The following is a 27,925-nucleotide window of genomic DNA, read 5'->3' as shown; positions in this document are numbered from 1 at the left end:
GTTTTAATCATGCCCCTCAAAGCAGTCAATATTTTACATAACTACCCATACAGACAAGTGTTACAATGTTCAATACAGGATAATGATGAACATCAAGCTCAAATTCCAAAAGATTGCAAACGGACTTTGCACCCTCTTGCTCTCAGCTGCCATTTCGTAATGATGTCAGTGCAGAAAGAATACAACCGCCAGAAGGTTGCCAAATGCCGTGACAAGGAGTTACTTCCTTCTCACTCTCAGCTCAAATATTGTCATACGGTATTATGAAGATATAGCTCAACTGCTTGAAGGTTGCCAAATGCCTTGAAATGGACTTGTTTCCTTTTCGCTCTCAGCTCCAATATCGTGATGCGATATTTTACATGTAATTATGAAGAAATAGCTCAACTGCTTGAAATTTGTCAAATGCCTTGGACTTGGCACTTTCTTGCTCTCAGCTGCTATCCCGTAATAATCTTACTTGTAGAGAGAACTCAACTGCCAAAAGGTCGCAGTGTCAAATCAGCAGACTTAGCACATTCACCACCGTTTTTGCACTATTGAAGAATCCACATGCAGACTGTTATTGCAAATTTCTGCAGAATCTCACGCAAAATCATCATTACCAGCTATATACAACAAACGGTACAATTTCAGACAGCAAAGGATCGCCAAGACTTGCCTGAAATCAACCCTAGATCAATTTCAATACCCTAGTGTGATACCTTTAGAAGTAACGTTCAGATTATATAATACCGATAAGTCAATGTTATGTTTGGACATTTCAATAGGCCCAGCACAAGGGCATTGAAATCGCCGAAGGTAGATTTCCGTAGAGTCTTTGGTGATCCTGTTACAGCTGAAATGACCGGAATTCTGTTAAGCCCTTGACTCCTGAATTCTCATATTCTCCATAGGTTTAATACAGAAACCACCTGGGTCCAGTAGGCAAGGGGTTAATGAATGGCTGCAACTTCCGATCCGTTCTCCATCACGCCGTTGCCGTTGACGAAGCCAGACGACGTTGTTGCGAGCTTGGCTTTCTTGGAGGCGGGTTGACGCTCGGGGGCGTGGTTCCCGTTCTGGAGGACCTTCCCGTTGACGGAGTGGCCGTTCATGCAGAGCTCCGGCATGGCTGAGGGGTTGGTTAGCTTGTGCTCCAGGAGCATGTGGTTCTGTGGGGGAAGTCCCACGCAAGCTCTACAATGAAATAATGAAAACAAAAGTATTTTGATGAACTAATAATATCATTAATGTATATGATAAATTAAAGTGGTCCAAGAACCGATCCTTGAGGAACTCCAGTATTTACATCAATATAAACAATAACATGTCGCTTCCATACGATTGCAGGGCCCTCAGGGAAAGAAAGAAAGAGGTTAGTAGAAGAGTTTGCGTATGACAAATTTTCTGACTTTTTAAAAAATAAGGGAGTGGGTCGTAAGTTGCTATGTGCAGAAGGCCATAAGTGGCTGACACCAGACTTGGTGGAAATATCATTAATGTGTGTACACTGAAGATTGCACAAAGCAAACCCGTAGGCCTATCAAGAAATACCCCTTAGTCACTTGGAGAGTATCCGGGTGCAGGAGAGGGGGGGGGGGAATGGGTGAGATAATTAATTTACCATATGGGGGAACGGATGGGAAATACAAAGCATTACATAAGCCCTGTCTGTCACAAAGCTGATGAGTAATCCTGGAAATTGACAACACCTGTTATTGGGTAAACACCAGACGGTGTCAAACTCCCTATAGGCCTGTTTCATCAGCTTGTGTTTGCCAAATAACCCGCTATTTCCAGACCTCGGGATATTTTCAGACCTCTGGATATTATCCCAAGCTCGAAATTGGGTCTTTACCAGACCGATACGCTCATCACACACTAGCTCCGACGGGCGCAAATTAGCCCGCTTTTTCCTAAATAGTGGGATATTTTAGAAACAAGACACAAGATTTCAGGGTATTTTCCTGACGGAATATCCTGCTAATTGCAACTGCGGGCTGATGAGGACGCAAATTAACTGGCTAATTTGCGATCGGGATAGTTAAAATAGCCGGTTATTTGGCAAACTCATGCTGATGAAGACAGGCCTCATGAGAGCCCACTCCTATGATTTTGTTAAGTGACCCAAAAGTGCTTTGTTACCGCAAGGGAAAAAAAGCACTTTTGGATAGGATTGGATTGGAAATATAACTTGACCGCTAAAACTAATTATTTTGATGAAGAATGTGCAAGACTCCATGAAATTTAACTGGAGTAAAATGTTAGACCTTCCCTCATTTATTGCGATCTGCGTGAGAATTTTGGATGCGATCCCACATGCACATTTTACGTACTAAAATATGAAATCCTAGCAGCATTTTTTGCCAAACTGAGGTTGGTGTTTTCGTCGTCGCCTTGTTTTTCCCCTTCTTTTTGGAACACCTGTTCAAGAAAATTAATCTGGAATCCAGTTTTCAAACTGACTGCTAGTATACTCAAGCTTATTCAATTTGCAGCGTCACTAATGTCCTTTGGCAAGACAGATCTACATTTGACGCTCTCCATTCAGGTGTAAATGGGTACCTGATATGCTTGAGCGCTGGTTACTTTGGCAGCTCTACTATAACCAGGGTAATATGTGTAAAGCACCATGAGCGTCAGAACCTGACGGATACCGGCGCTATACAAATATCCATATAATTATTATTATTTTGCGGCATGACACTTTCGCAAACTCGACTACACATGAAATTCACCTGGGCGGAGAGCGGCAAATGTATGAAAATGCTCACCTGAAGATGTTTTCCATACACGCCCTCTGTTTGAATAGTGCGTTGACCAGCGGTGTGTTGTGAGGGACAAGGGGTGCTTTACATAGGTAGCTCAGGATTGAGAGTACACTGTGGAATCGTTGGTATTCACTCTGACACGCTGTGGTGATGGTAAAGACGGATGTAAACAAGAGTCAATTTAGTATCATCTCACACTTGCTAGCTTGATCAATCTCTCTCTATCTCTCTTTGTCTTTCTGTCCCCTTCTCTTTCTCTCTCACTTGAAGTCTCTCTTTGTCTTTCTTTTCTTTTCTTTCCCCATCTTTCTCTCTCTCTCTCTTTCATTGTATCACTTGATCTCTCTCTCTCTCTCACTTTATGCCTTTGTCTCTTTCTCTATCTCTCCCTTTGCCTCTCTGTGTTTCTCTTCATCCTTTTTCACCCTCCCTTTCTTTCTCTCTCTTTTGCCCTACAATCCTACCCTTCATCTCTTAAATATTAATAGGACAGCGTACCAGCTCCTAAAACACAAAATGCAGCAAAACATGGAGTACTTCTCAACTCTGTGAGTCATTAAACAAGTTCACAGAATATGCAGTTATCCACTGAATTATTCATACCCTGACCAAGTTGTGTCATTTTTAAAGTAAGTGTAACATTTCATTGTCCCGATTTATGTATGTTGAGAATGTGACATATTAAAGCTAAAGCCAGGGTAATAATAAATGCGCCTTGGAATACATTTTCGAGATAGATAGCGCTATAGAAATGCCTATTATCATCATCATCATCATCATCATCATTCAAAACTGTCTTACCAGACTTGAATTCGATCCTCTGACAGAGCTCCGTGAGGATGACCAGATCCAGGATGATAGGACTCGCCAAGAGAGAATCCTCACAGGTATTATGAAGCGAGATGGTGTTCCTTCCGCCCATCATGATCTCCGACGTGTATTCGTCTAGCGCCCTCTTGCTGTCCGCAACGTACGGGACATACTTGATGACAACGCAGTGGTCGGGCTTCTTGCCGTCAGGGTAGAGGATGGGGTTCGATTCCACCATGTCGTCAACAACGTTGGATTTGGAAATCTATTGGAAAGGACAGAGTTAATATGAGTTAGCATTTCGTTTCCTATTCGTTAAATCCTGTTTGCACTAGTTTGGCCAGGAGGGATTACACCACGCAGGGTGGGCACTGACAGGTGGCTATCTCATGAACTCAGCTCTCAATTAACATAGGAAAAAGAGGACCATGGGGGCAAAACAACGGGCACCGCTTACGCATTGTTTTCTATATAGAGGGAGCAAGTAGCTAAAGTAGTGCAGTGGGGCTTAACAACAAACATTTTTCAATGTGTACACAACTCATGAACAGGTCAAAATATTACTCCATACGTCGCTCAATCAATTTATAATAAGAATAATAACAACAGTATCTTTTTGTATACCACTGATGTCTGTCAGATTTGACACTGCTAGCACTCAACAATTACTACCCCGGCTGAGATTATGGTACTCTAGCATTTTAAGGAAGGAATTGATTCCTGCCAAGTACCCATTTACCTCATCTGGAGAGTGTTTCACAGAAACTAAGATCGACTTCAATTTATGCCACTGTTTGCTCTCACCATTTTGATCTTTAGATAATATTTTTTCCTTCAATTATAAAAAAAAATGTAGATTTGCGACCATGATTGTACGTCCCTTGAGAGACCAATGCAAGTAAATGGTGAGAACAAATAATAGCACGAACGGCCTGCTATAGTTTAGTCCAACTAAGGTTGATCTTAGTCTCTGTGAAACACCCCCCTGGTTCGAGTGCGGTAGAAGTAGATTAATATCTTGCCAAGGAATATTATTAAATTACCCTCGATCAGTCCAAAATAAGGAATGCAATTCTTAACTGCTGAACTCAAATGCTTTAAACTGCCAATGGCAATGGTAGGTTTCATAATATAATAATAATAATAATAATTCTACATTTATACCCACATTATACCTACATTTTACCTAAATTATACCTATATTATACCTACATTATACCTACATTTATTCTACGTTCATACCTCTTTTGATCTGAATTGCTTGGGAGCCGAGAGGTTCTTGCCATCGTTGTTCCCGAGGTGATTGTAACTGACGATCGAGACGGGCTTGATGCCTGCACTCACAAGGAAGTCAACCAGGACGGATTTAATCTTGGTCTGGCCCGACTTGAAGTCGTCACCGGCGATCATCACCCCTCTCCTCTCGGCCATCTCGATGACGCCCGGCACGAAGGTGTTCTGAGGTGAGCCGTTGATGTACGCTACCTGAGGAGTTTAGTGGAACAGGAAAGAATAAAATAATGTCAGAAAGTATTCAAAGACAACACCATCTCATGTAATGTCCTTTGTCAAGACATTGATCTACATTTGCCACACTCAACCCAGGTGAAGTACATGTAAATGGGTACCTGGAAGGAATTAATTCCTAGAAATGCTAGAGTGCCTGAATGGAGTGTCAAGTCTGACAGACATGAACGCTATACAAGAACCCACTAATATTATTATTATAAGATGGCTTACACTGACTTTGTTTGCATGTCATTAAAATAGAATACATAGAAATGCAGACTTTTAATATGATGCCAAGACCAAAACAAATACTAGATACAAGTACATGTTCATGAAAGTAATGTAATAATCATTATTCATTATGATTCCATTCAAGATGACAAACACAAGGTAACTATCGCTTTGGTAATTATTCTGAAATGCATAAATTCTCTAGTGATCTTATAGGTCTAGTTCGAAAATGTGATTGTATACGTCTAATCATTTTTATCCTGATTACATGCTACAACCTCGCACAACAAGAAGCATGAAAAAACAAATTCCTAACATGGATCACTAATACTGAGGGTTTTAAGACACATCTGAAGTCTAAAAAGGAAGTAAAATATTTTCTAGCAAAGAAGAAAAAGAAACTCCATTTTATACATCAAAAAAAGTGGAGAATTGATCTTTGAGTTAAATGTGTACTCTTCCAGTCTATGTAATGAATCTACAATGCTGCTTTATAGAGTTATGTAAATAGATGTCTTTTTTTTCTTCTCCTTTTTTCTTTTACTCTGTAATTGTTATATTATCAATAAAGACTTAAAGAAAAAAATATCCTGGAAAGGATCATCAATGTGTCCATTAGAAATCTATTCCTATAACTGAATAATCTTTTTACTGTTCACTCTCTTTCAACAAGCTATTAAAAGAGATAGAGACAAGAGTTTTTGTTTACAACTTTAAAAATAATGTGGTACAGCGAAAACTCAAAGAAGACAAAAAAAGCGGTCTTTATGTTGTCTGTTCAGAGAGAGAAGTGCGTTGACTCTGCTTCAGTTATATGAGCCCTTCTAGCTCCAAACAGACAACGGGGGGGGGGGGGGGGGGGGGGGGGGGTGTTTCACAAAGATCCTAAGTAGAACTTAACACTGAGTTGGACTTAAAAATTATGGACAGCCATTGGAGCCTTAAAATGAAATATATTCAAAAGCAGAAATTCAAGTATTTTAGACTTTTTATAAATTTTACATCCAGAACATGAAATGTCCTTGATGATAACAAAATATGAATGATTTGAATCAACATGTTATGCCTTTCAAAAATAACTTTTACAAAATATTTTCAAAGATGCTAATGGCTTTCCATAATTTTTAAGTCCAACTTAGAGATAAGTTCAACTTAGGATCTTTGTGAAACACCCCCCAGATTCCTTTGCTACAGGTTTCGATGCAAGAAATGTGTGTTGTATAGACAGGTGGTCTTTCTATACAGGTAATCGCTAAATCAGGTTTGACTGTAAGTGTATCTCACCCCTTCTAAGATGGAAGCCACAGCAAAGAGTGTGGATGGCGACACCTCGTTAGCATTGGTCTCTATCGACATCAAAAGGGCGTGCTCCGTCGTATTTAATCCCTCAGCAACATCTGAGAACCTTCAATTCAATTCAATTCAATTCGGTTTATTCAATTCCAGAATACAATCATGACAGAAGAAGAGTATAAATAAGGTTAAATGATAAAACAATAAGCGATGCACCACATAACAACACAAGATACAGCATTATTGGAATTGGGTGGCCATAAAAAACCGGCTCGGTGTAAAAATGTCAGAGGAAAAAATGTCAGAGGTAAAAATGTCAGAGGTAAAATGTCAGAGGTAAAAATGTCAGCGGTAAAAATGTCAGAGGAAAAAATGTCAGAGGTAAAATGTCAGAGGTAAAAATGTCAAGAGGTAAAAATGTCAGAGGAAAAAATGTCAGAGGTAAAAATGTCAGAGGAAAAAATGTCAGAGGTAAAAATGTCAGAGGTAAAAATGTCAAGAGGTAAAAATGTCAGAGGTAAAATGTCAGAGGTAGAAATGTCAGAGGTAAAAATGTCAGAGGAAAAAATGTCAGAGATAAAAATGTCAGAGGTAAAAATGTCAAGAGGTAAAAATGTCAGAGGAAAAAATGTCAGAGGTAAAAATGTCAGAGGAAAAAATGTCAGAGGTAAAAATGTCAGAGGAGTCCCATTAGTCTGCCTGCTCTGCCTAGGCATTGACCACTGTTCGGAAGGATATATAAAGCAAAGCATATATAAGAGGAAGGGGAGAGCAGCCGGGTCACCGTGCCCCAGAAGAAGAATACCCTCCTCCTCCCCCCCGTCTTCCTTCGGCAATAATCGGGCAAAAAGTCACAATTTTGGGCCAAAAGGTAAATAAATTTAAACTGGGAAAGTGGAAAATAAAGCAGCGGTGAAATAACGACTGCAGAATTTCCCTCTCTGTTCTTTTTTGATAAGCCTAATCAAATATATAACCCAGGTGTAATTATAACAAGCTTGTCACATGCTTTTGTTTTTATTGTTTACCTCTAACATTTATACCTCTGACATTTTTACCTCTGACATTTTTACCTCTCGACATTTCTACCTCTGACATTTTTTCCTCTGACATTTTTACCTCTGACATTTTTACCTGGCACCAAAAAACCATGAGGATTTGTTGAAATGACCACCCTTAATGAAGGTAAAATAAGTGTCATTGAACATGCAATATAATATAGAAAATTTAAAAGATAATAAGTACTATAACAATTACGAATATACGACATATTTTACTTTAAAAAATACATATTACCGCACAAACCCACCAACAGGACAATACAAGGTGGTGAAATCAACAATTCAAAATTTCAAACATTTGTGATTAAGTACGATTTGAGTTTTCTTTTAAAGGTATTCATCGAATTAAGTGACTTTACCTCTCTGTGTTGGCTGTCCAGAGTACAATGACCTTGTCTACCTTCTGCTTGAATTCACGTATATCCGCCCGGATCTTCTCGACGAGCTCTGACTTAGTTCCGGTGAGGACATTGTCGGCGCGATCCTCCTGATTGGCCGCGATGAAGTCGGGGAAGTAGACGGAGGGGCGGGGCTTGAGGGTTGCCATGTGGGGGCGGAGCTGCTCCTGGAGGCTCCAGTCAAAGACCTGGGCCCGCTCCATGGCCTCGGCAAGGTTGAAGGAAGAAATGTCCCAACCTGTTGAAAGAGAAAGAGAGAGAGAAAGATTTATTTAAATAAGCAGGTTCTTTTTACAAAGGAATATACTATGCATCTCGTGTGAATTTATGTACATTATGTGACGTATACACCCAAGTGTTTATCAGTTATCTTGTAATTACTTTGTATTTTGTTTATGTGCTGCCAGTGGAGGCCAAATTTCTATGTTTTGAATATGGATCAATAAAAGAATCTATCTATCTATCAGTTAACTTTGTATATCAACAGGCTTTTCACTTATACATGAACTACCACATTACATTGTGTTACCAAAAGCCCTGATTTGTGAAGACTTATTATATTCCTTGATCAAAACTTTTACTGTGTAAGATAAACAGATGGGGGAGAGGGAGAGGGGAAAATAGGGAGAGAGAGGAAGTGAGTGATGGAAGAAGGCATTATATCCCTTGTTCAAAATTGGTTTTTTACTGTGGCAAAGACAGAGAAAACAGAGAAAATTGCATGAGAGAGAGAGAGAGCTCAATTGTTTCCCTTTTTCAAAATTATGAATTATTGCAATGACAATGAAAGAGAGAGAGAGAGAGAGAGAGACATAGAGACAGAGATCTCTGAATCATAATCTGGGCTCTCCCCCCCCCCCCACCCCCAACAAAAAAACCAATAAAAAAATAAAACTTCAAGAGAAAAAAAATCTAAGACATTGAATGTCATCTTCATGCCACCAGATATAAGAAGACCTTATACAAACAGTGACTTCTTTTACTATTTACAACTCCCAAAATAAAGGTCAATACCTCTAGTCCTTAGCAAAGCCTGAAAAGGAATAATTTGCCACCACATTGTTTATTAAATGGCAATGGGGGGGGGGGGTCCCACTGGTAACATCCTGACACCCTGGTGAAAAAGAAAATAAGCATGCAGTACAAAAACTGTAAGTTACCCCACTTTCAGGACAGGATTTTTAAAGGCCAAAACATCTTCTTCAAATAATTGGTAACACTGATATTTTCTATTTTTCATATTGTTCTAATGAAATTTAATGTCTCTGAACAAAATGAAAACGGGGAAAACATTGTAAACGGGAAGAGACTCTGTTCACAAGTTTGGAAATGACCAATTTTGAATAGACTTTGAAAGCATTGCTTATTTAAGGATTTTTAAACATGATTTCCTGTTTAAGTTTCCTAGCATCAAATGAAATAATGGTTATGCAACAGAAAGAACACAGTGTGTCCTGACATCTTAACCTTTTCTACTCATGCAGCTGGTATATCTTTTAGAGTGTGGTCAAAAATTGATTGAGCAAAACCACAAAATGTGGAAAGATTGTCTCAAAAGGGCTATCTGATTGACAGTGCAATGTTATGAAAGTCACCTTCGTAGTACTGCCAGACGACAAACACAAATATTAGTTTGCCCTAATGCCATTAGGTATGTTTACAAACTCTTGTAGTATTTACATGTACACATTATCTATATTATTAAAGCCAGTACAGATTGTAAAGTGTGTATATCTTTCTACTGAGTAAACTTGTTTTTGATAACAGGTTTGTAAACATACATTTCCGGGTTCCTGTGTTGTTGTAAATCGTTGGCGTGATTCCCAAATTCAATGAACTTGTTATCCCTGTTTGGATACAGTTTTCAAATTATCTTTTTTTTTATCATGTTTTTATTGTTTTAGTTTTCACAAGGTTTTCACAATGACACATTTTCAGATTATCCTTTTTTAAAATAAATATTATCTTCATTTTCATCAGGTCATCAGCAATGAAAAAACTTATATTGAAGCAGGAAACATTGAAAAAAAAATTGAGAAAAAATTGAGATTCTCATATATTTCAAGTGAACTGAACTTTTCATTGGCGCAATTTAAATTTAAAGGGATAGTTGAGTTCTGTTTTCAGACCGTGAATGCTTCAAAGTGCATGGTTAGTCTTATTCTTATCTATGACATTTATAGTGCCCTTTTAGAACCTAACATTGCTATGAAGGTAATTTAGACCCCAAAATGTATGAAATTTAGCCAATACTGTCATACCAATTCAGCTCCACTTAAAAAAACAATACGGTGACCGTTAATTAATTATTCAATTAAAAGTAACAATACATGAGCCGGCTAATTGTGGGTGATATAAGCAAAACGAAAATGCCAACAAAAAAGCCAACATCGGCATTGGCTGAAATACAACGTAAAAGGCGTTATTTCGTTTTTTCTAACGTTTTTTCAAATTTGTCAAATATCTAATATTTGTGGTGGTATACAAGTATTAGAAATCGTTACATTTCAGCCGTCTCTAAACTGATTTTGATCAAACAAAGATGATTTTGTCATTTAAATATAACGTTCTTTCAAATTTGACACTCAGTTTTTCATCATCTCACAAAAAAAATGATTTTGTGTAGCGCCCTCTGCAACAGAACTCAACTATCCCTTTAAATATGATGTGAGCGCACAGTGCAGGCAGTGACAATACATGCGCATCTGAAAACATTGATGACACAATGTTTACTCGCAAAATAAAATGGTGGCCGTAACCGTGAAAGGGTGCATTCTTTTACGCTTTGAATTAGCCTAAAAGATACCCATGACTGACTTACCAATTTGAGATTAACTTGTACTTGTAGTGATCTCATATTTCAAAAATTCATAACTTTCTTAATATTGGTCCAAATTATTTCAAACTTTCACCACTCTGTTCATTTTATTTTTCTGCTTTCATATTTAAATTGTATGATTTTTTCACTTCATTTGAAAATTCCTTGGAATTATAATTCTCTTACGATTTGAATTGGCCTCAATGGTGTCCACAACTGACTTACCATCAAATACAATATCGTTGGGATCCACCATAGGTAGGATGTCTTTGAAAGGAATGTTAAGATCGCCAGCTGGTCCTGACCCAAGGTTTAGCGTCGATGCCTGAGTGAGGGAGCCGTAGTAGTCCGCATGCTGAAAAGAGAATTAAGAAGCGATAATGAGCACACATCATACCTTCAAACATTTGAAAATAAGAATTAGGAATTTCTAGCACAGTACAGTGTATGCCCTCAAAAATAACAGAAATCTGTACCCTTAACAGGCGTTTGCCAGACCATCATTTTTAAGGAGCGCGATCGCGCCGGCGCTCCTACAGCGCTCCTAAAAAATAATCAGGAGAGTTGTTTACAGCGCTCCTTGCAACGAAAAAAATACACGGTGGCGACGGGCGATTCGTCCCTTAAACCTCTGAAATCGCCACAGTAAAAATCAAGACGAGGGCGAAAAAAAAAATCGATATATAATGAAAAATCGCCCCCGCCATAAATTGATATTCCTTAGGAATTAGTAAATTAATTTATTGATGTGTCTGAGTGAAATCTCCATTCCAACTACCAACTCCAAAACTAGAAACTTCCATCAACATTTTAAAAGTTTTGAGGTTGAAGCGGATCGGCGGTCGTACCTAGATCTATGGAAGCAGGAGACCGTCAAAAACATGGATATACATCGTGTCGTAATTTGAATTGCCACACTACCTAAATAATTACGTCGTGTAGTAATTCGAATTGCCACACTACCTAAATAATTACGTCGTGTCGTAATTCGAATTGCTACACGACGTAATTCCGAATTACTGCCAAACGATTTAACGTCATGACGTTAAATGAATTAACTACACGACGTTAAATAATTAAGGTCGTGTAGCAATTCAAATTACTACACGACCTAAATAATTACGTAGTGTCGTAATTCGAATTACCACACGACCTAAATAATTACGTCGTGTTGTAATTAATTACTGCTCAACGATTTAACGTCGTGTAGTTAAATCATTTAACGTCGTTTAGTTAATTCATTTAACGTCGTGTAGTTAAATCAACCAATGAGACCTTTCGTAATATATGCGATGCGAAGACCGGCCACTACTATACTACACTACTTGTTTGATATTTTATTACAGCATTTTGAACCCACACACAATAATACAAGGTAAAAACATCAATTTTCAAATTGAGCTCCTCACTCTTTCCCGGAGAGTTATTTGAGGAGCTCAATTTGAGCTCCTTGGCAAAACAAGGAGTGGGATTAATAGAGCTCCACCAAATTCTAGAAATGAAGGTCTGGTTTGCACATGCAGTGGCACGCAGTAAATCTGTACAAAACAGCGAATACAAATTTGCTACTCGATCATGCAGCGATTCAATGCACACAATATGTGAACTCTCAAATCGCACCAACAACCAACTCCAAAGGGTTCCATGACACATGCTCCGCCAACGATAGCTCCGCCGACATTTACTCCGCAAAACACGACAATTGCTCCGCGACATTTGCTCCGCGACAGTTGCTCCGCCGACTGTTGCTCCGCCGACATTTGCTCCGCCGACAATTGCTCCGCCGACGATTGCTCCGCAAAACGCGACAATTGCTCCGGTGACAAATGCTCCTCGAACGACAGTTGCTCCGCCGACAATTGCTCCGCAAAACGCGACAATTGCTCCGGTGACATTTGCTCTGCCGACAATTGCTCAGCCGACATTTGTTCCGCCTGAAGCGACACTTGCTCCGGTGACACCGACAATTGCTCCGCCGACATTTGCTCTGCTAAAAAAGTGCCCCGTAAAATACAAAGGCTACTACGACAATAATTGTTGCTCCTCCCCAAAAGTACCCCGCAAAAGACAATGCTCCACCGACAATTAATTGCTCTCTGATCCAAAAGTGCGACCTCGTGGAAGACATGAATGCTCCTCTGGCAATTAGTGCAATAAATGCTCAGCCATTTTTTGCTATTCCCCATGATGTTTGATTTAAAAACATCAAGTTTTAGCTCCTTATGCAAGTTCTCCGGCGAAAGATAATTACTCCGCTCAAAATCTGTTTCATTTATTACTCATTAGCCGATCAAAAGCTCAAGGCTATCTCTCTCTCTCTCTCTCTTGCTCTTCCTTTTCCTTTTTACACCCTTTTCTTGTCTTCTTAGCTCTTTTCTTTCCTCTCATGCTATTAGTCTTCTTTCATTTTCATCACTTCTTCTTTTCTTCCCCTCTCAAGTTCTATTTCTCTCGTGAAATTGTAACGTAATGTAGTACATGTAGTACATTCTTGTTTAGAATAGTATTTTCAATAATATCCAGTCCGTTTTATAACGGTTTCTTTCCTTCAGTTAAGTGTATGTAGCTTTACTATATATATATATATATACTAGCAGGACCCGCGGAAATCCGCGGGATTCTAGAGGGGGGCGGGGGGTGTAAATAGATATATAGAGACTGTCTAAATTAAAACCACCAAGAACTTTATTTGCCATTCAGGCCATTAAAAAAAAATATACATGTTTAACGTCCCCGCCCGCTTCCTTTTTGGGGGCCGCCTCCAATTTTTTTTTTATTTGAAATTTGTTAAATTTTTTTTTTTTTTCGAAGAGGAAAAAAACAGCGTCCCTTCCGCTTCCTTTTTTGGGGGCCGCCTCCTATTTTTTTTTTTTTTTTGAATTTTTTTTGGTTTTTTTTTTGATTTTTTTTTGAAAGAAAACAAACGTGAAAAGCACTTCTAAAATTTATTTCTGATTTATAAAAAAAAAAAAAAAAAAATGTCGGCCGCCATCTTGAAAAATAGCCTGAATGTCAGGGAAAATGTACGGATCGAGCGGCCATTTTGAAAGAAAAAAAGAAAGAAAAAGGGCCTCCTCCTCCTTCCCATTTTTCAAAAAAACAGGACGCTAAACATGTTTTTTTTTAAATTTGGCCTTATATAAAAAATTAAAAAAACGATCCAACTGTACCGGTAGTTATTCTTTAAGCCACGTGGAACTGCGTAGAGTTTCGTAGTGGGGCGTACCGACTACGCAGAAATTAGGCTGCGTATTAATGGGAAAATAGTCCCTGCGTAGGTTATGCGTAAGCTGGCGTACAGGTTTGCTTATGGTTGCTTACTGTGTGGAAAGCTTTTACTGCTTTGTCGATCTGGCGTAGGGTAGCGTACTGTTGCGTAGGCATGTAGCGTAGTGTTGCGTAAATTAAGGCGTACTTTCTGCGTCAAGTTTCTACGCCAAAAGTACGCGAAAAAAATTAAACATGTTGAATTGTTTTCGTTCATCTTGCGTACCCCTTTCCGTCCCTCAGCATAACGTAGGCCAGCGTAGTTGGTACGCAACACTACGCAACTCTACGTATTGACCCCACGCCAATTAGTAACCCGCAAGTGTCACAAATAAAGTATTAAAAATATGCTCATCTGACCCTAATTTAACGCCTAAAACCCCCGAGCTTTCGGGGGTTTATGGCCCCTTAAACCTGTGGACCCCACGCCTATATACACTCAACCCGCTGCGATCTGACCCCCCCCCCCCCCCCCCCCCCACTTTGAAAAATGTTTCTTGGAGCCTTCATGTAACATGCAAGAATGGTGCATGGTGATGCCGATTTTTTTTCTGCACCCCTCCCCCCCCCCCCCAAAAAAAAAAAAAAAAAAAAAAATTTTACTCATTACGCAACTGATTGTTTTGCAATGCATGAAGTCACATGCTTCTGTCTGGTTGATATTGAACTATTAATATGCAAATGTACAATTCATAACCTTATTTAATGCTTTCTTGTAATTTACTGTAAAGATAAGAAACAAATTTTTGGCACTTCGGCCCGCACGCTGTCGTGTTGACGGGTTCTTCGATGGATGGATAGACGTACGTGTAGTTATATACATGTAGTTGTACGAATATTGGCCTGCTTGGCCCCCCAAACTCTTCGACTCTAGCGCAGCTCAGTCTTGGTCAAAGCGCCCCGGCCGCAGCACCGTGTATACTGTATGTGTTGACTGAAGTTACCTTGCGACTGAACTGTCAGTCCAATGGTTTTCTTGTGAAAACTTTCCTTTAGAAAATGATAATCAAAATTCAGTATAAATGGCCGTAATAATCACAAAATAAGCTTTGATTTCATACCTCCATTCACGAAAACTATATAAAAATCGCGGCAATCATGATGGAAATAGGTCTCTAAGTTTGGACGTCGACGGGAATTAGCCCCGTGTATCTCTCTGGCTTGTGCAGCGAGTACAAAGCACACCCTATAGTAAGATGGCTTACTCAGGGGTAATCCCACCCTTTGCATAGAGCATTTAATACGCAACTTAATGTGAGTGGATAGTCATCGGTCGTGTGTCTACGGATGTAATGTTGAATATCCATGAGGTATCTCTGTCGTCACGCATATCCTGCATTATGCATATCGCGTCTGTGTTCGCCCTGGACGTCGACACGGAGGAGGACCTCGGGCGGAGTATAGCCAATTCCACAGAGTAGACTCTCCCGCGGACGATGGCACCGGGCACGGGTACCCCGAGGGGAGGGTTCAGGAGGAGATAGCCGCACCAACTTCGGTCGGCGATCTCATTAAAAAACAATAGAATACAAAGGCTCGCGGAGACGTCGCGCCCCCCGCGGAGCCTTAGCGTATTACTTATATAGATTAGTGTGTAAAATCTTTTGAGCTAGTGCTATTCCGTGTGGCGTACACATGGCAATCACATGGTAGATAAAATTATGATCATCAGTACTGGGTCAAATAAATTAAAGAGAACTGAATTTGAACCCGGGCCATAGACTACCCCCTCTCGTTCTCTCTCCCTCTCTCTCCCTCTTCGTAGCCTTACTTTTCCCTCTCTTACCTCCCTGTGCATTTGTATGCCTCGATAATACGAAAAATAAACAATAAGATTCTTCCTCTTCCCCTCCTTCTTCCTAGTACATGTAGTAGGTGTAGTAATAGAAGCAGTATCACAATAATAATGACAACAATGATTATTATGGTTGGTGGTGTTACTAATGTTATTTTTGTAATTATTATGTTTGTTATTGTGATTATTATCCTTATCATGATTATTATGATGAATATGAACATGATGATTTTGATGACAATTAGTATAAGTATATAGTATTATTATAATTGTTATCATTTCATTATTATCATCTGTATTATCAGCATAATCTACAATGGCAGTAGTGTAGTATAGTACATGTAGAACTAGGCCTTATAGTAGAGGTATCATTCTGGGCATTATTATTCTGATTATCTTTTGCAATACGTCTAGACGATAAACTCATGACAATTGACAATAATCATGATTATTATGATGAATATGAACATGATGATTTTGATGACAATTAGTATAAGTATATAGTATTATTATAATTGTTATCATTTCATTATTATCATCTGTATTATCAGCAATAATCTACAATGGCAGTAGTGTAGTATAGTACATGTAGAACTAGGCCTTATAGTAGAGGTATCATTCTGGGCATTATTATTCTGATTATCTTTTGCAATACGTCTAGACGATTAACTCATGACAATTGACAATTGTCATGAATCATTGTCTTTAAGTTTACCATTAAATGCATCTGGTTGGAATTTTGCTCAGGTATTTGGTACTGGATGATTTAAATGGTAGAAATTAACCTGTGTCCTATTCATTCTAGTCTTATTCATTTGCATTATGTTTTATTCATTCAAGTTCTAATGTTTCTGACTGTTTTCAAGACAATATCTTTTGTGTTGATCATAGTTCTATGTAGCTTGATATCTCACGGTAATTTTGAGAGAAAAGCAATGCAAGCAATGATTTCTGAATTGTAGCGACTTTCGCGTTCGCCTTTGCTGTTCTTCAATAATATTTGACAAGCAGTATTAATTAATTTTTCAAGGACTCATGATAAATTCAGTTGATAACAGTTGATTTCCCTCGGTTGATTCTTTTGTTCGGATTATTTTGCGGGGAAAATAGAAGTGAATGTATTATTATTATTATTATTTGTTCATCGTCTCTACGATGCTCTTTGAATCAACAGCTTTTAGTGTTAGGCTTCCTGAAAGAAATTTCAATTGTTGTTAAGAAATGTTTGGTTGCACTCTGTAGATTATGATGATGTGTTTGATCTTTTTTTCAATACAAGATCAAACACATGATGAAAATCTTTCTGGATGCATGCCAATGCCAACTGGGTCAAATAAATTAAAGATAACTGAATTTGAACCCGGGCCATAGGCTATCCCCTCTCGTTCTCTCTCCCTCTCTCTCCCTGATCGTCGCTTTACTTTTCCCTCTTTTACCTCCCTGTGCATTTGTATGTCTCGATAATACAGAAAATAAACAATAAGATTCTTCCTCTTCCCCTCCTTCTTCGTAGTACATGTAGTAGGAGTAGTATTAGAAGCAGTATCACAATAATAATGACAACAATGATTATTATGGTTGGTGGTGTTACTAATGTTATTTTTGTAATTATCAGGTGGGCTGTACATGTATATCGTACAGACCACCTTATAATTTCGTTAGAATTGCCTTTGTTTATTTATTTATTTATTATCAGGTGGGCTGTATATCGTACAGACCACCTTATAATTTCGTTAGATTTCCCTTTATTATCAGGTGGGCTGTATCTTATACAGACCACCTTATAATTCTGTTAAAATCGCCTTTATTATTCTTTATTGTTAGGTGGGCTGTATATCGTACAGACCAGCTTATAATTTCGTTAGAATTGCCTTTATTATTTATTTATTCATCAGGTGGGTTGATTATCGTACAGGCCAACTTATAATTTCGTTACAATTACCTTTATTTATTTATCAGGCGGGCTGTATATCGTACAGACCACCTTATAATTTCGTTAGAATTGCCTTTATTATTAGGTGGGCTGTATCTAATACAGATCACCTTATAATTTTGTTAAAATTGCCTTTATTATCAGGTGGGCTGTATATCGTACAGACCACCTTATTATTTTGTTAGAATTGCCTTTATTATTTACTTTACTTATTTCAAACCACTTTTTTGTAAGCACGATTACTTGAAAATGACTCAATCAAATGCCTTCAAATTTGGCACACATATATGTATAGGCATATGTACAAAACACAATAACGTTTTCAACTATGACCTTCACTGATAACGTCATCTAGGCGCCATTTTGTTAATTTTTCTGAAAATCAACTCATGATCATATCTTTATAACCAAAAGCCATTTTTGATTCATATTTATCATGATTAAGGTCAATATTCGTCCGGTCAATTTCAGGTAAAAAAGAAACGCGCGAGTTCGCGAACGTCCGCGCGTCAGTGCGCGCGCAAAATATTAAAATGCTCAAAATAGTCTCAAAATAATTTTACATACGTTTTTGGCCATTTTAAGCATTTTATAAAAAATCTCGCACACGCGCGTGTTTTCGCGCGTTCTGGCATTTTGCAACAAAGAATCGCCAATTTTTCTTTGTCATCATATTTGGCACATTTCCCCAAGCATTTTGATACCTTGTTAACATATTTCTGACCATTAATAACGGAGTGAGCGTCCGTGCGTGCGAGCTCTTGTAATACATAGCATATATGGGCAAAAACATGCCTATACAAAATCCATTGTAGCTCTTTAGGATGTAAGGTGACCCCAAATTTTGTTTCATATTATGTAGAGTATGAATTGGAAATATGATTTCTGGTCTCATTTGACCCTCAATTAACTCATGACGTCATCATAAGGGCCTCCGAACTCAAAATTCCAATTTGCATATTATGACGTCAACATATTTTTTGAAAATTGATTGTACATGTATCTCTGTAAATATTGATCGATTTTCTTCCAAATTTTGATATGTTCTAGCTGGGACAATCTTCTACGAATGCACAATTTTTCATTTTGACAAAAGCATCATGGCGTATTTTTGCGATTAAAGGAGGAATATCAATTTTTCACTTTTTGCGTGTATTCTCTATGGAAATGACTTTTTTCAAAACTCGATTCTACATTCCCGTCTTTCGCGAGCAATATCTCCGTCGTTTTAGCTTCGTTTACGCTGAACTTCGAGTATGTTGTAGCTGAGACAATAAGCTATCTTAAATTTGCCCTTTATTTTGTCTCAAATTTTAGTTAGACCAGCCCACCTATACTGTCTTGTTCAAAACAAGTATTACAAATCTAGTTATTATTATTATCATCAACATTGTCACCGGAGCAAGTGTCGCTTCAGGCGGAGCAAATGTCGGCGGAGCAACTGTTGGCGGAGCAATTGTCGGCGGAGCAAATGTTACCGGAGCAATTATCGCATTTTGCGGAACAATTGTCGGCGGAGGAATTGTCGGCGGAGCAAATGTCGGCGGAGCAATTGTCGGCGGAGCAAATGTCGGCGGAGTAACTGTCGTTCGAGGAGCATTTGTCACCGGAGCAATTGTCGCGTTTTGCGGAGCAATTGTCGGCGGAGCAATTGTCGGCGGAGCAAATGTCGGCGGAGCAATTGTCGGCGGAGCAAATGTCGGCGGAGCAAATGTCGGCGGAGCATATGTCGGCGGAGCAATAGCCTATAATCTAGGCGGAGTGCCGAGCTTTTTTCTTTGCTGCTAGACTAACCTTAAGCAGAACGTCTGATACGGCGAGACTACGAACCGTGAGCCGCGAAGCGGCTCACCGCCTATAATCACTGGTCTAGCTAATCAATATTCATACATATTCAAAATGGCGGATCTATGAATCATTCAACAGCCCTACCAAATATGGTACACCTATGTGACGTTCGACCAATCAGATATTAGAAACCGCAACGAAAAAAGATTGCGCTCGTCCATTACTAAATAGGGGTAATAAAAAGGAAAAGGGGAGATGAAACCAAAAAAATCTTTAAAATGATCATTTTACTAAGTACTGTGAAATATCAAAAAATTAAAAAATTGTAGTTTTATGTGAACAATAAAACATATATCTTTGTATGGTAAAACAATTATCGTATCAAATTTACAATGACAAATTAGTGGTTACCCCTTGACTCGAGTCATCATGATCATAGAATCCGTGGTCGCGTAGAAAATCACAGCACAAGGGGATTGCTTGGTATATTGCACTCTTTCCAAAACCAGTAGGTAATGCAACAAAAATATCCCTGCCGGCTTCAATAACGCTACGAATAGCGGATTCCTGCAGTTCTCTGAATTTTCCATTAGGAATGCCTAGTTTGTTGGCCGCATATGATAAACTTTCTCGCAGAAGATCGTCGTCGCATGAACTACCCGCCATCTTGGATGAAGAAAATGACGTAATGTCACATGATTTATAATATGCATATGCATAGACTCTTCTCCATACGAGTTTCTGATTGGTTGAGTTCATTTCGTATTCATGAGTTTTTTTCGTACGAAAAACTGCCACGGATTCATGGTCGATAAAAAAAAAAAACGACTAAAGCTAGACCAGTGATTATAGGCGGTGAGCCGCTTCGCGACTCACGGTTCGTAGTCTCGCCGTATCAGACGTTCTGCTTAGGGTTAGTCTAGCAGCAAAGAAAAAAGCTCGGCACTCCGCCTAGATTATAGGCTAGCGGAGCAAATGTCGGCGGAGCAATTGTCGGCGGAGCAAATGTCGCGGAGCAAATGTCGCGGAGCAAATGTCGCGGAGCAATTGTCGCGGAGCATGTGTCGGGTTACCGTTCGTGTAGTCCCATATACATCTTTCTGTGCAAGTGTTTGTAACTTTACCAAGACTTGGCCACATTTCTTATCATTTTGATGATTCCAGAACCTTGCAATACACACAAATTCTCATACGCTAGATGATCAACCTTTTCTGGTCGGTTCCACACCGTTCCTTTCACAATGCAATCGCATGACCAGAACTCAACTTCATCTTAAACAGGCGTTTGCACGTGCAGTGGCACGCAGTAAATCTGTACAAAAAAGCGAATACAAATTTGCTGCTCGATCATGCAGCGATTCAATGCACACAATATGTGAACTCTTAAATCGCACCAACAACCAACTCCAAAGAATAAAAAAAAAAAAACATAAAACAAAATTTTGAAAAATCTGAAAATTCTGAATTTTTAGGTCCTAAAAGTCTAGAAAATCAGAATATTTCGGATTTTTCAGAAGGGTCGGCAGGTATGACACATGTGCGGGCTCTCAATAAGTCTCTTTATGAAACTCACAAAGTAAAACAATACTTTCTTACTTAAGAAGATAAGTTGTGATGGATGGAGTGACAAAATGCCCAAAAGAGCCCCCGAAAATCAGAAAAGAGCCCCATAAATTTGCATAGAGTTCAATGCAAAATAAAATGTAGAATGTTATTTTCATGCAGGCAAGCTTGAAAAGTAGCCCCCGAAAAATAAATATTAATTTTTCCCTGATCGCAACTCTTTGTATTAAAGACAGGTTCCTGGGAACCATTTCACAAAGCCTATATTCAATGACAAATCTGCTGATAACCAATCAGAAGCAAGGAATTCAGTAGCTTATAACAAAAACTGTCATTTGTCTTGGTTGACAAGTTTTGTGAAACAGGGCCCATGGGTCTATGAGTGTACTTACCCTAGTCCCTTCCTTGGTCCTCCATGACATCTTCATCTGATTAGCGATGACGGCCCCCGTCACGGTACTCCCATTGTTCCCTCCCCAACCCACCAGCATCACGCCTAGACGAGGGACCTTACGCTCTGTTCGGAACTTCATCTGGACATCCACAGGGATAACCTGCAAAGAAAAACAAGATTCAAATAATTTGTATTACTCATGCAAAACATAATACAATGGATAATTATATTACAAAATATGCAATGAAACAAGAAATATAATAGAAAAAGCATGAGAAAAAAGGAACTAACTAGAAGCAGAGCTTGTTGAAGACTTGAAGTTTTAGTTCCTCAGATGCTGTTTAACAATATACGTACTGTAACATAAACAAAGTATGCTCAGAAAATTAATAAATAGAAAAATATGCAACTAAGACAATTTTAGATAACCTGCAAAGAAAAACAAGACATGTGTGTGTATCTTAATAATACATGGATGATGAATCTAACAGGTAGATCTTTGTTTGTTTGATTATTTCAGCCCACTGCTAAGATTAAGAAAGCATGTGCATGCTTGTAAGTACTGTAAGAATTCAGGGGACCAACGGCTTTAAGTCCTCTCTGAGGGAATTGATCATGAGGATTAATGCTTTACAACAGGGCATTGACTTGGTTTTGTACCTGGGACCTCCTGATTACACCATATCACAGACACTGATAACATGCAGGGCCGTGCATCTCAGATTTAACATTGTTAAACGATGCCTTTTAAGGAAATTCTTGTAAAGTTGCAGACCTATTTTTAAAAAAAATCTTATCTTCCAGTTCCATGGTTATTACAAGATATTTAGTCTACTCTAGAGGTCTACAACAGTTTGTAGTAGAGCCTTGAGGCTGTCGTATGATCATGATGGAGGTAGTTTTTCTACCTCAGCATCAGCATTACATCATACATGATTGAGCAACAACAATGCCAAGGAGACTTTGTGGACTCACAGAGGAGACATTTCTTTCAAAGAAAAAAAATGGGCGTGTCTGAGTTAAGACTCAGAGATCGCAACCGTTAAAATTAAGTAAGAGTAAACTAAAGAACTTTCAGAATACCAATTAACATTAACAAGAATTAGCGCTAACAAGCCTTTAAATTATCTCAACAAGAAATTCATAAGCCCACCCCCAGTGCCCAAGCGCATCGCACGCCACGCGAAACGCCAAGGCAAGGCACAAGGGTCTGCCATCCAGCCTCAGATTCAGATGAGCCCATATTGATTTGCCGGTACGTACCCCCACTGCACCGTGTCCACCGGGGCAGTGACGGGCAAAAATATGCCAGAGACCCGTTACATTGTACATTTGTACACGTTATCCCCGCACATTATCGCCAGCAAACGTTGACCTTGTTTTTGTCTCCTTTAATTTGACTGTAAACGATAACAGTTCTATTTCACACATTTACTAGGCAAAATGTCCAAGGATAAATGATGATTAAAGAGGGTCGTGTATAAAATATTTATGACTAAAAAAAAGGGATATTTTGTAGAAATTACCTTTATATTTTGCCCGTTTTTCTCCACTTTTGTCGTCTGGTAAGCGTAGTCTGACTCGATATGTTGATGCGTGTAGCGCACATTCGGGCTTTCTACCGTAAAAGAAGTCATGATTCCGTTGATTGTAACTGTTCAGATGTAGCACCTCGATTTAAAGCTGAAATTAACCTTCCAAATGACGAGTTTCTAGACCACTTTTCACTTTTATAAAACAGATAATGCAATACTTTCATGCAACGTGTGACTTGCACTTGCTTTCTATTACATCGAGTCCAAACGACATGATGCGATTTTGGATGCGTCGATTATGAAAATATAGGGAAGCCAAATGTTTCACGTTGACCTAGTGTTTCTATTCATGTATTGGATTTGTTGCAATTTAATTGTTGTGTAAAAATTAAGAAAATTCTTGATTCATAGTTTATTCTTATTGCAAATCCATACAATTTGAAACGATTAGAAACAAAAAGTACGGCCAAAGAAAAATTTCAAAAACAGTTGCACACCCCTACTTACAGGAAATAGTACGATCGAAAGGGTGCCTACATTCATATTATAGGGGTAAATGGCTTTATTCGGACTGGAGGGAAATGTGCAAATGGAAAAGAAGAAAATTAATATTTGAAAAAAAGATCGAGAATGTTCGGGAAAATCACGAATTTCTTGCATGATGGAAAATTCAGAGGCTTTAAAATAGAAGGAGAATAGTATGAGAAGAATTAAGACAGAGCTATTGCAATAATGAACCCTACCATGATAATCGTCGTATCGAGACGTCTACGAGTCTGAATGGTAACCCGACACATGCTCCGCCGACGATTGCTCCGGTGACAAATGCTCCTCGAACGAAGTGACGGTAGTGAGGAAAATCGCATACATTTTCACTTTTGATTTTTTTGCATTTTTGGACATGGATGAACATTTAATTAAAAATTGAAAATTAGATACGGTCCTGCCCTGAAAATGAATAAATGGCACCATCCGAAAAAGGAATACTTTTTTTTTTGAGACTGAAGTAATCATGAGTAGTCTACCTTTTGGGGAACAATGTCCACATGTTTAGCTTAGTTTCTCTCGTTATCTGTACTCTGTGTCTGTTATATTCAAAGGCAGCACTTTACTTTAGTACCCTTGGTCCCTCACCCTATACAAAAATTATTTTAAACAATTGTTCTTGATACCAGCAAATGTACAGTTGCCCAACTCCACTTCGTGTTTTAAAGAATTTTCCAAGCAAGCACCATACCACAGGCGCGCCGGAAGCAGTTTGGGATTGGGGGGGCTCACATTCCAGGGGCAGTGACGTAATGAGAAAAATAAAGTTCGGAAGGGGGGGGGGGGCAGACGAAAAATCTGCATCACCACCAGTCTTACACGTTACATGCAGGTCCCGCGGAACGTTTTTCAAAGTGGAGTATTATCGATCAGGTAGAGGGTAAATTGGCGTGGGGTCCAGAGCATGAGCCTCGGCAGGGGATCAACGGGCTGAGCCCCCGGAAGCTTAGGCTTTTTAGCTATTTAATTACGGTTAGATGATCATCCAGGGGCCCTCTGTAAGGCAATTGACGTGTTCCAAGGGGGGGGGGAGAGCCCCCGGAAGCTCAGGGGTTTTAGGTATTTAATTACGGTCAGATGAGCATCCAGGGGCCGTCTTAGTGCCCTTGGTGTGGTCCAGGGGGCAGAGCCCCCGGAAGCTCAGGGGTTTTAGGTATTTAATTACGGTCATATGAGCATCCAGGGGCCCGCCTTAGGGCCCTTGGTGGGGTCCAGGGGGCAGAGCCCCCGGAAGCGCAGGGGTTTTAGGCATTTAATTACGGTCAGATGAGCATCAAGGGACCCGCCTTAGGGCCCTTGGTGGGGTCCAGGGGGCACAGCCCCCGGAAGCGCAGGGGTTTTAGGTATTTAAATACGGTCAGATGAGCATCCAGGGGCCCGCCTTAGAGCCCTTGTTGGGGTCCAGGGGGCAGAGCCCCCGGAAGCGCAGGGGTTTTAGGCATTTAATTACGGTCAGATGAGCATCCAGGGACCCGCCTTAGGGCCCTTGGTGGGGTCCAGGGGGCAGAGCCCCCGGAAGCGCAGGGGTTTTAGGTATTTAAATACGGTCAGATGAGCATTCAGGGGCCCGCCTTAGAGCCCTTGTTGGGGTCCAGGGGGCAGAGCCCCTGGAATCTTGGGGGTTTTAGGTATTTATTTACGGTCAGATGAGCATCCAGGGGCCCGCCTTAGGGCCCTTGGTGGGGTCCTGGGGGCAGAGCCCCCGGGAGCGCAGTGGTTTTAGGTATTTAATTACGGTCAGTTGAGCATCCAGGGGCCCGCCTTAGGGCCCTTGGTGGGGTTCGGGGCGGAGCCCCTGTAAGCTCTGGGGTTTTAAGCATTTAATTACGGTCAGATGAGCATATTTTATACCTTATTTGTGACATTGGCAGGTCACTTATTTTTTTCTTCGTCTTTCTTTCTTTTTCACTTTAACATACTTTTTCAAAAAGGAGGGGGGGGGGGGGGGGGCTCGAGCCCAGCCACTTTGCAGACCAAGACATAAAGGCTTCTAAATAAGCGTATTTCGCCTGACTGTAATTTGGGAATTTCTTTTTTTCCAACAAACGCATAAAAAGGTATGAATTACAAAAAAAATGGAGAAAAATTCCCGGAAAATCATGTCACAACATCAACATTTGCAAATCACTTGTTTCGAATAAAAAATACATCACCCCCCCCCCCCCCCCCCCCCCCCCCCCCCATCAGTACGCCAGCGTTCAGGGGCTCATGTCTTCTCATCTTTTATAACAAAAAAACGGACACGCTTTCCCATTCTCGCACAATATGTCCACGATATGCGCGTATCGCTATTATATAGAGACCTCCATTGATAAATCCCGTATAGGTGGCATGCGCAATGTTTATGAAATTTAATTCCTGTTAACTTTCCTTTTTCTTTGAATGGAATTGTATATGTGATTTAATTCAGGTTTTTATTATTGTTACGTTCTTTTTGATTAAAAATACAAACCATGTTTACTCCTTTACTGTTTTTTTTTTTTTAAGGGGGGGGGCGTTTAGGGGGGGCAAAAATGCGTTTTGCCCCCCCACTTTTTTGACTGGGGGGGCAACTGCCCCCCCTGCCCCCCCACTTCCGGCGCCTATGCCATACCAGATGATGTACATGTCTCACTACCTACACTTCAGTGGTAATGAAATTATGATGATGTTTTTGCTTTCACTTAGTTTCAGATGCAGTAGATACAATTTGCACTTATATGAAGGAAGAACTGGGAAAGTACATCTACTTTTCAAGAATGCCACAGGCCAGACACAAATCCAGGTGAGAATAGTTTCATGATCTGTTCAAGAAAATCACACTTTAGCAGCAAAGTACTAAAGCACACTCACTGCTTATGTGCATAGGGGTAGTTGTTGTTTGGTAGGGGCAATTGGAAAATTCTATTTTGGGGTAATAGGGGCAATTGAAAACTTCTGTTTGGGGTCAGTTATGCCTATTAATTAATTTGATGTACAAAAGATAATATTGGATTCATTTCCTTACCTCTGCTTGCAAAAAAATGAAAGAAAATAACTTGTAATTATTTCTTTCATTCTACAAAATTAGATTGGATACAGGGACCGACATGCTGGTAAGATGGGTCCTTGATAATTCACTGAACACAGAGCTGCAGATGTGACTCGGCATAGTGACCTAAGAGTGGGAGCGGTATGGAACCGTTGAAGCAATTCACCGAACACTGTTGAAGCAATTCACCGAACACAGTCAGAGCTGCATGTGTGACTTGGCATGGTGACCCTTAAAGTCTCCTGACGGCTCCGATTGCGATTCTGATGATGACCCATTGTCTATGCTTGTGAGCGAGTCAAAAGGTATCTTTTTTCCTTCTTGATTGTTTCCCAATAGTTAAAATTTAAGATATTCTTAATTGTTTTTAATGCTTAGGTCTCTTAGTTAAGGGAATGAGTGGTCCTATCGAGGTCAGCATTAATTTTTTTTTAAATCCTTATAAAAAAATTCCAATACTAAGGTGATACCACATAAAGTATTTAATTTATTAAGAGACTCTCTAAAATTGGGTACCAAAACTACACATAATAATTTTGCCCAATCATAATGCATTGTAAAGTTTCCCTTTCATAATTGAAATTCTGATAATGATTTTTTATTGATTTTGACTTGGACTTTTTTTATTATGATTTTTCTTTCTCTTATTTCCTTTTACTTTCAAACAGTCTAGATCAAGGATCTTCTCTGCTTCAACCACTATCGCTTGGATGACATTATGTGTGAAGAAACTTGAAGGACTTGTGTTGAAGGGCATGCTTGAGAAACTAGAATCAATTACATTGATCGTTTTGGCAATGCTTCAATGTTTCCATACCTCAATCTCTCTTTTATACTGTTTGATTTTAAACATTTTGAATATCATAAATAAAGCAAACTCCACTAATAATTGTAATTGTGTGTACTAGTAATCAAAATGAAATGGATTGATTATAAAATCAATGAATTGATTTAAAGCAAGCTGGTAACATTTTCCATGAGTTCTGAAACAATTAACTGAATGGTCGTACAGGTGTCAGTTTTCTGTTACAGTATTGTAATGAACTCCTGCAAACATAAATCTTTAATATTCAAATGTATAGCTCAGAACTGCTATTTATCAGGTATACCTACCTCGATCAGTAATGCATATTAGAGTTTTTGATTCCAGTTCCATGAATCCTCATATTGTATCTTTGTATTGAAGAATTTGTTTATCCATTTTCTTTAAATGTTTGTATT

The 27,925-nt window shown here is 39.3% G+C and overlaps 1 protein-coding gene and 1 long non-coding RNA gene across 2 annotated transcripts; one reads left to right on the top strand and one right to left on the bottom strand.

Annotated features, from left to right (window-relative positions):
- Nucleotides 1-23,434, bottom strand: LOC105436944 (inositol-3-phosphate synthase 1-A-like). The gene is made up of 9 exons (XM_011663023.2): nucleotides 23,140-23,434; nucleotides 21,612-21,773; nucleotides 11,099-11,228; nucleotides 8,017-8,293; nucleotides 6,588-6,708; nucleotides 4,806-5,048; nucleotides 3,555-3,828; nucleotides 2,757-2,895; nucleotides 1-1,179 (listed from the first exon to the last, which is right to left on the bottom strand). Exons 1-9 carry the CDS (start codon nucleotides 23,248-23,250, stop codon nucleotides 936-938), a joined length of 1,701 nt encoding a protein of 566 aa, XP_011661325.2. The 5' UTR covers nucleotides 23,251-23,434; the 3' UTR covers nucleotides 1-935.
- A 2,859-nt stretch (nucleotides 23,435-26,293) lies between these two features.
- LOC115927192 lies at nucleotides 26,294-27,580 on the top strand. The gene is made up of 3 exons (XR_004065492.1): nucleotides 26,294-26,458; nucleotides 26,744-27,009; nucleotides 27,373-27,580. It is a non-coding gene; the product is annotated as an uncharacterized LOC115927192 (long non-coding RNA).
- Nucleotides 27,581-27,925: the final 345 nt, after the last annotated feature.

This window comes from Strongylocentrotus purpuratus, unplaced genomic scaffold (genome assembly GCF_000002235.5).
Source record: "Strongylocentrotus purpuratus isolate Spur 01 unplaced genomic scaffold, Spur_5.0 spur5_scaffold_20, whole genome shotgun sequence".
Lineage (NCBI taxonomy): Eukaryota > Metazoa > Echinodermata > Echinoidea > Camarodonta > Strongylocentrotidae > Strongylocentrotus > Strongylocentrotus purpuratus.
This window is presented reverse-complemented; position numbering and strand designations above follow the sequence as displayed.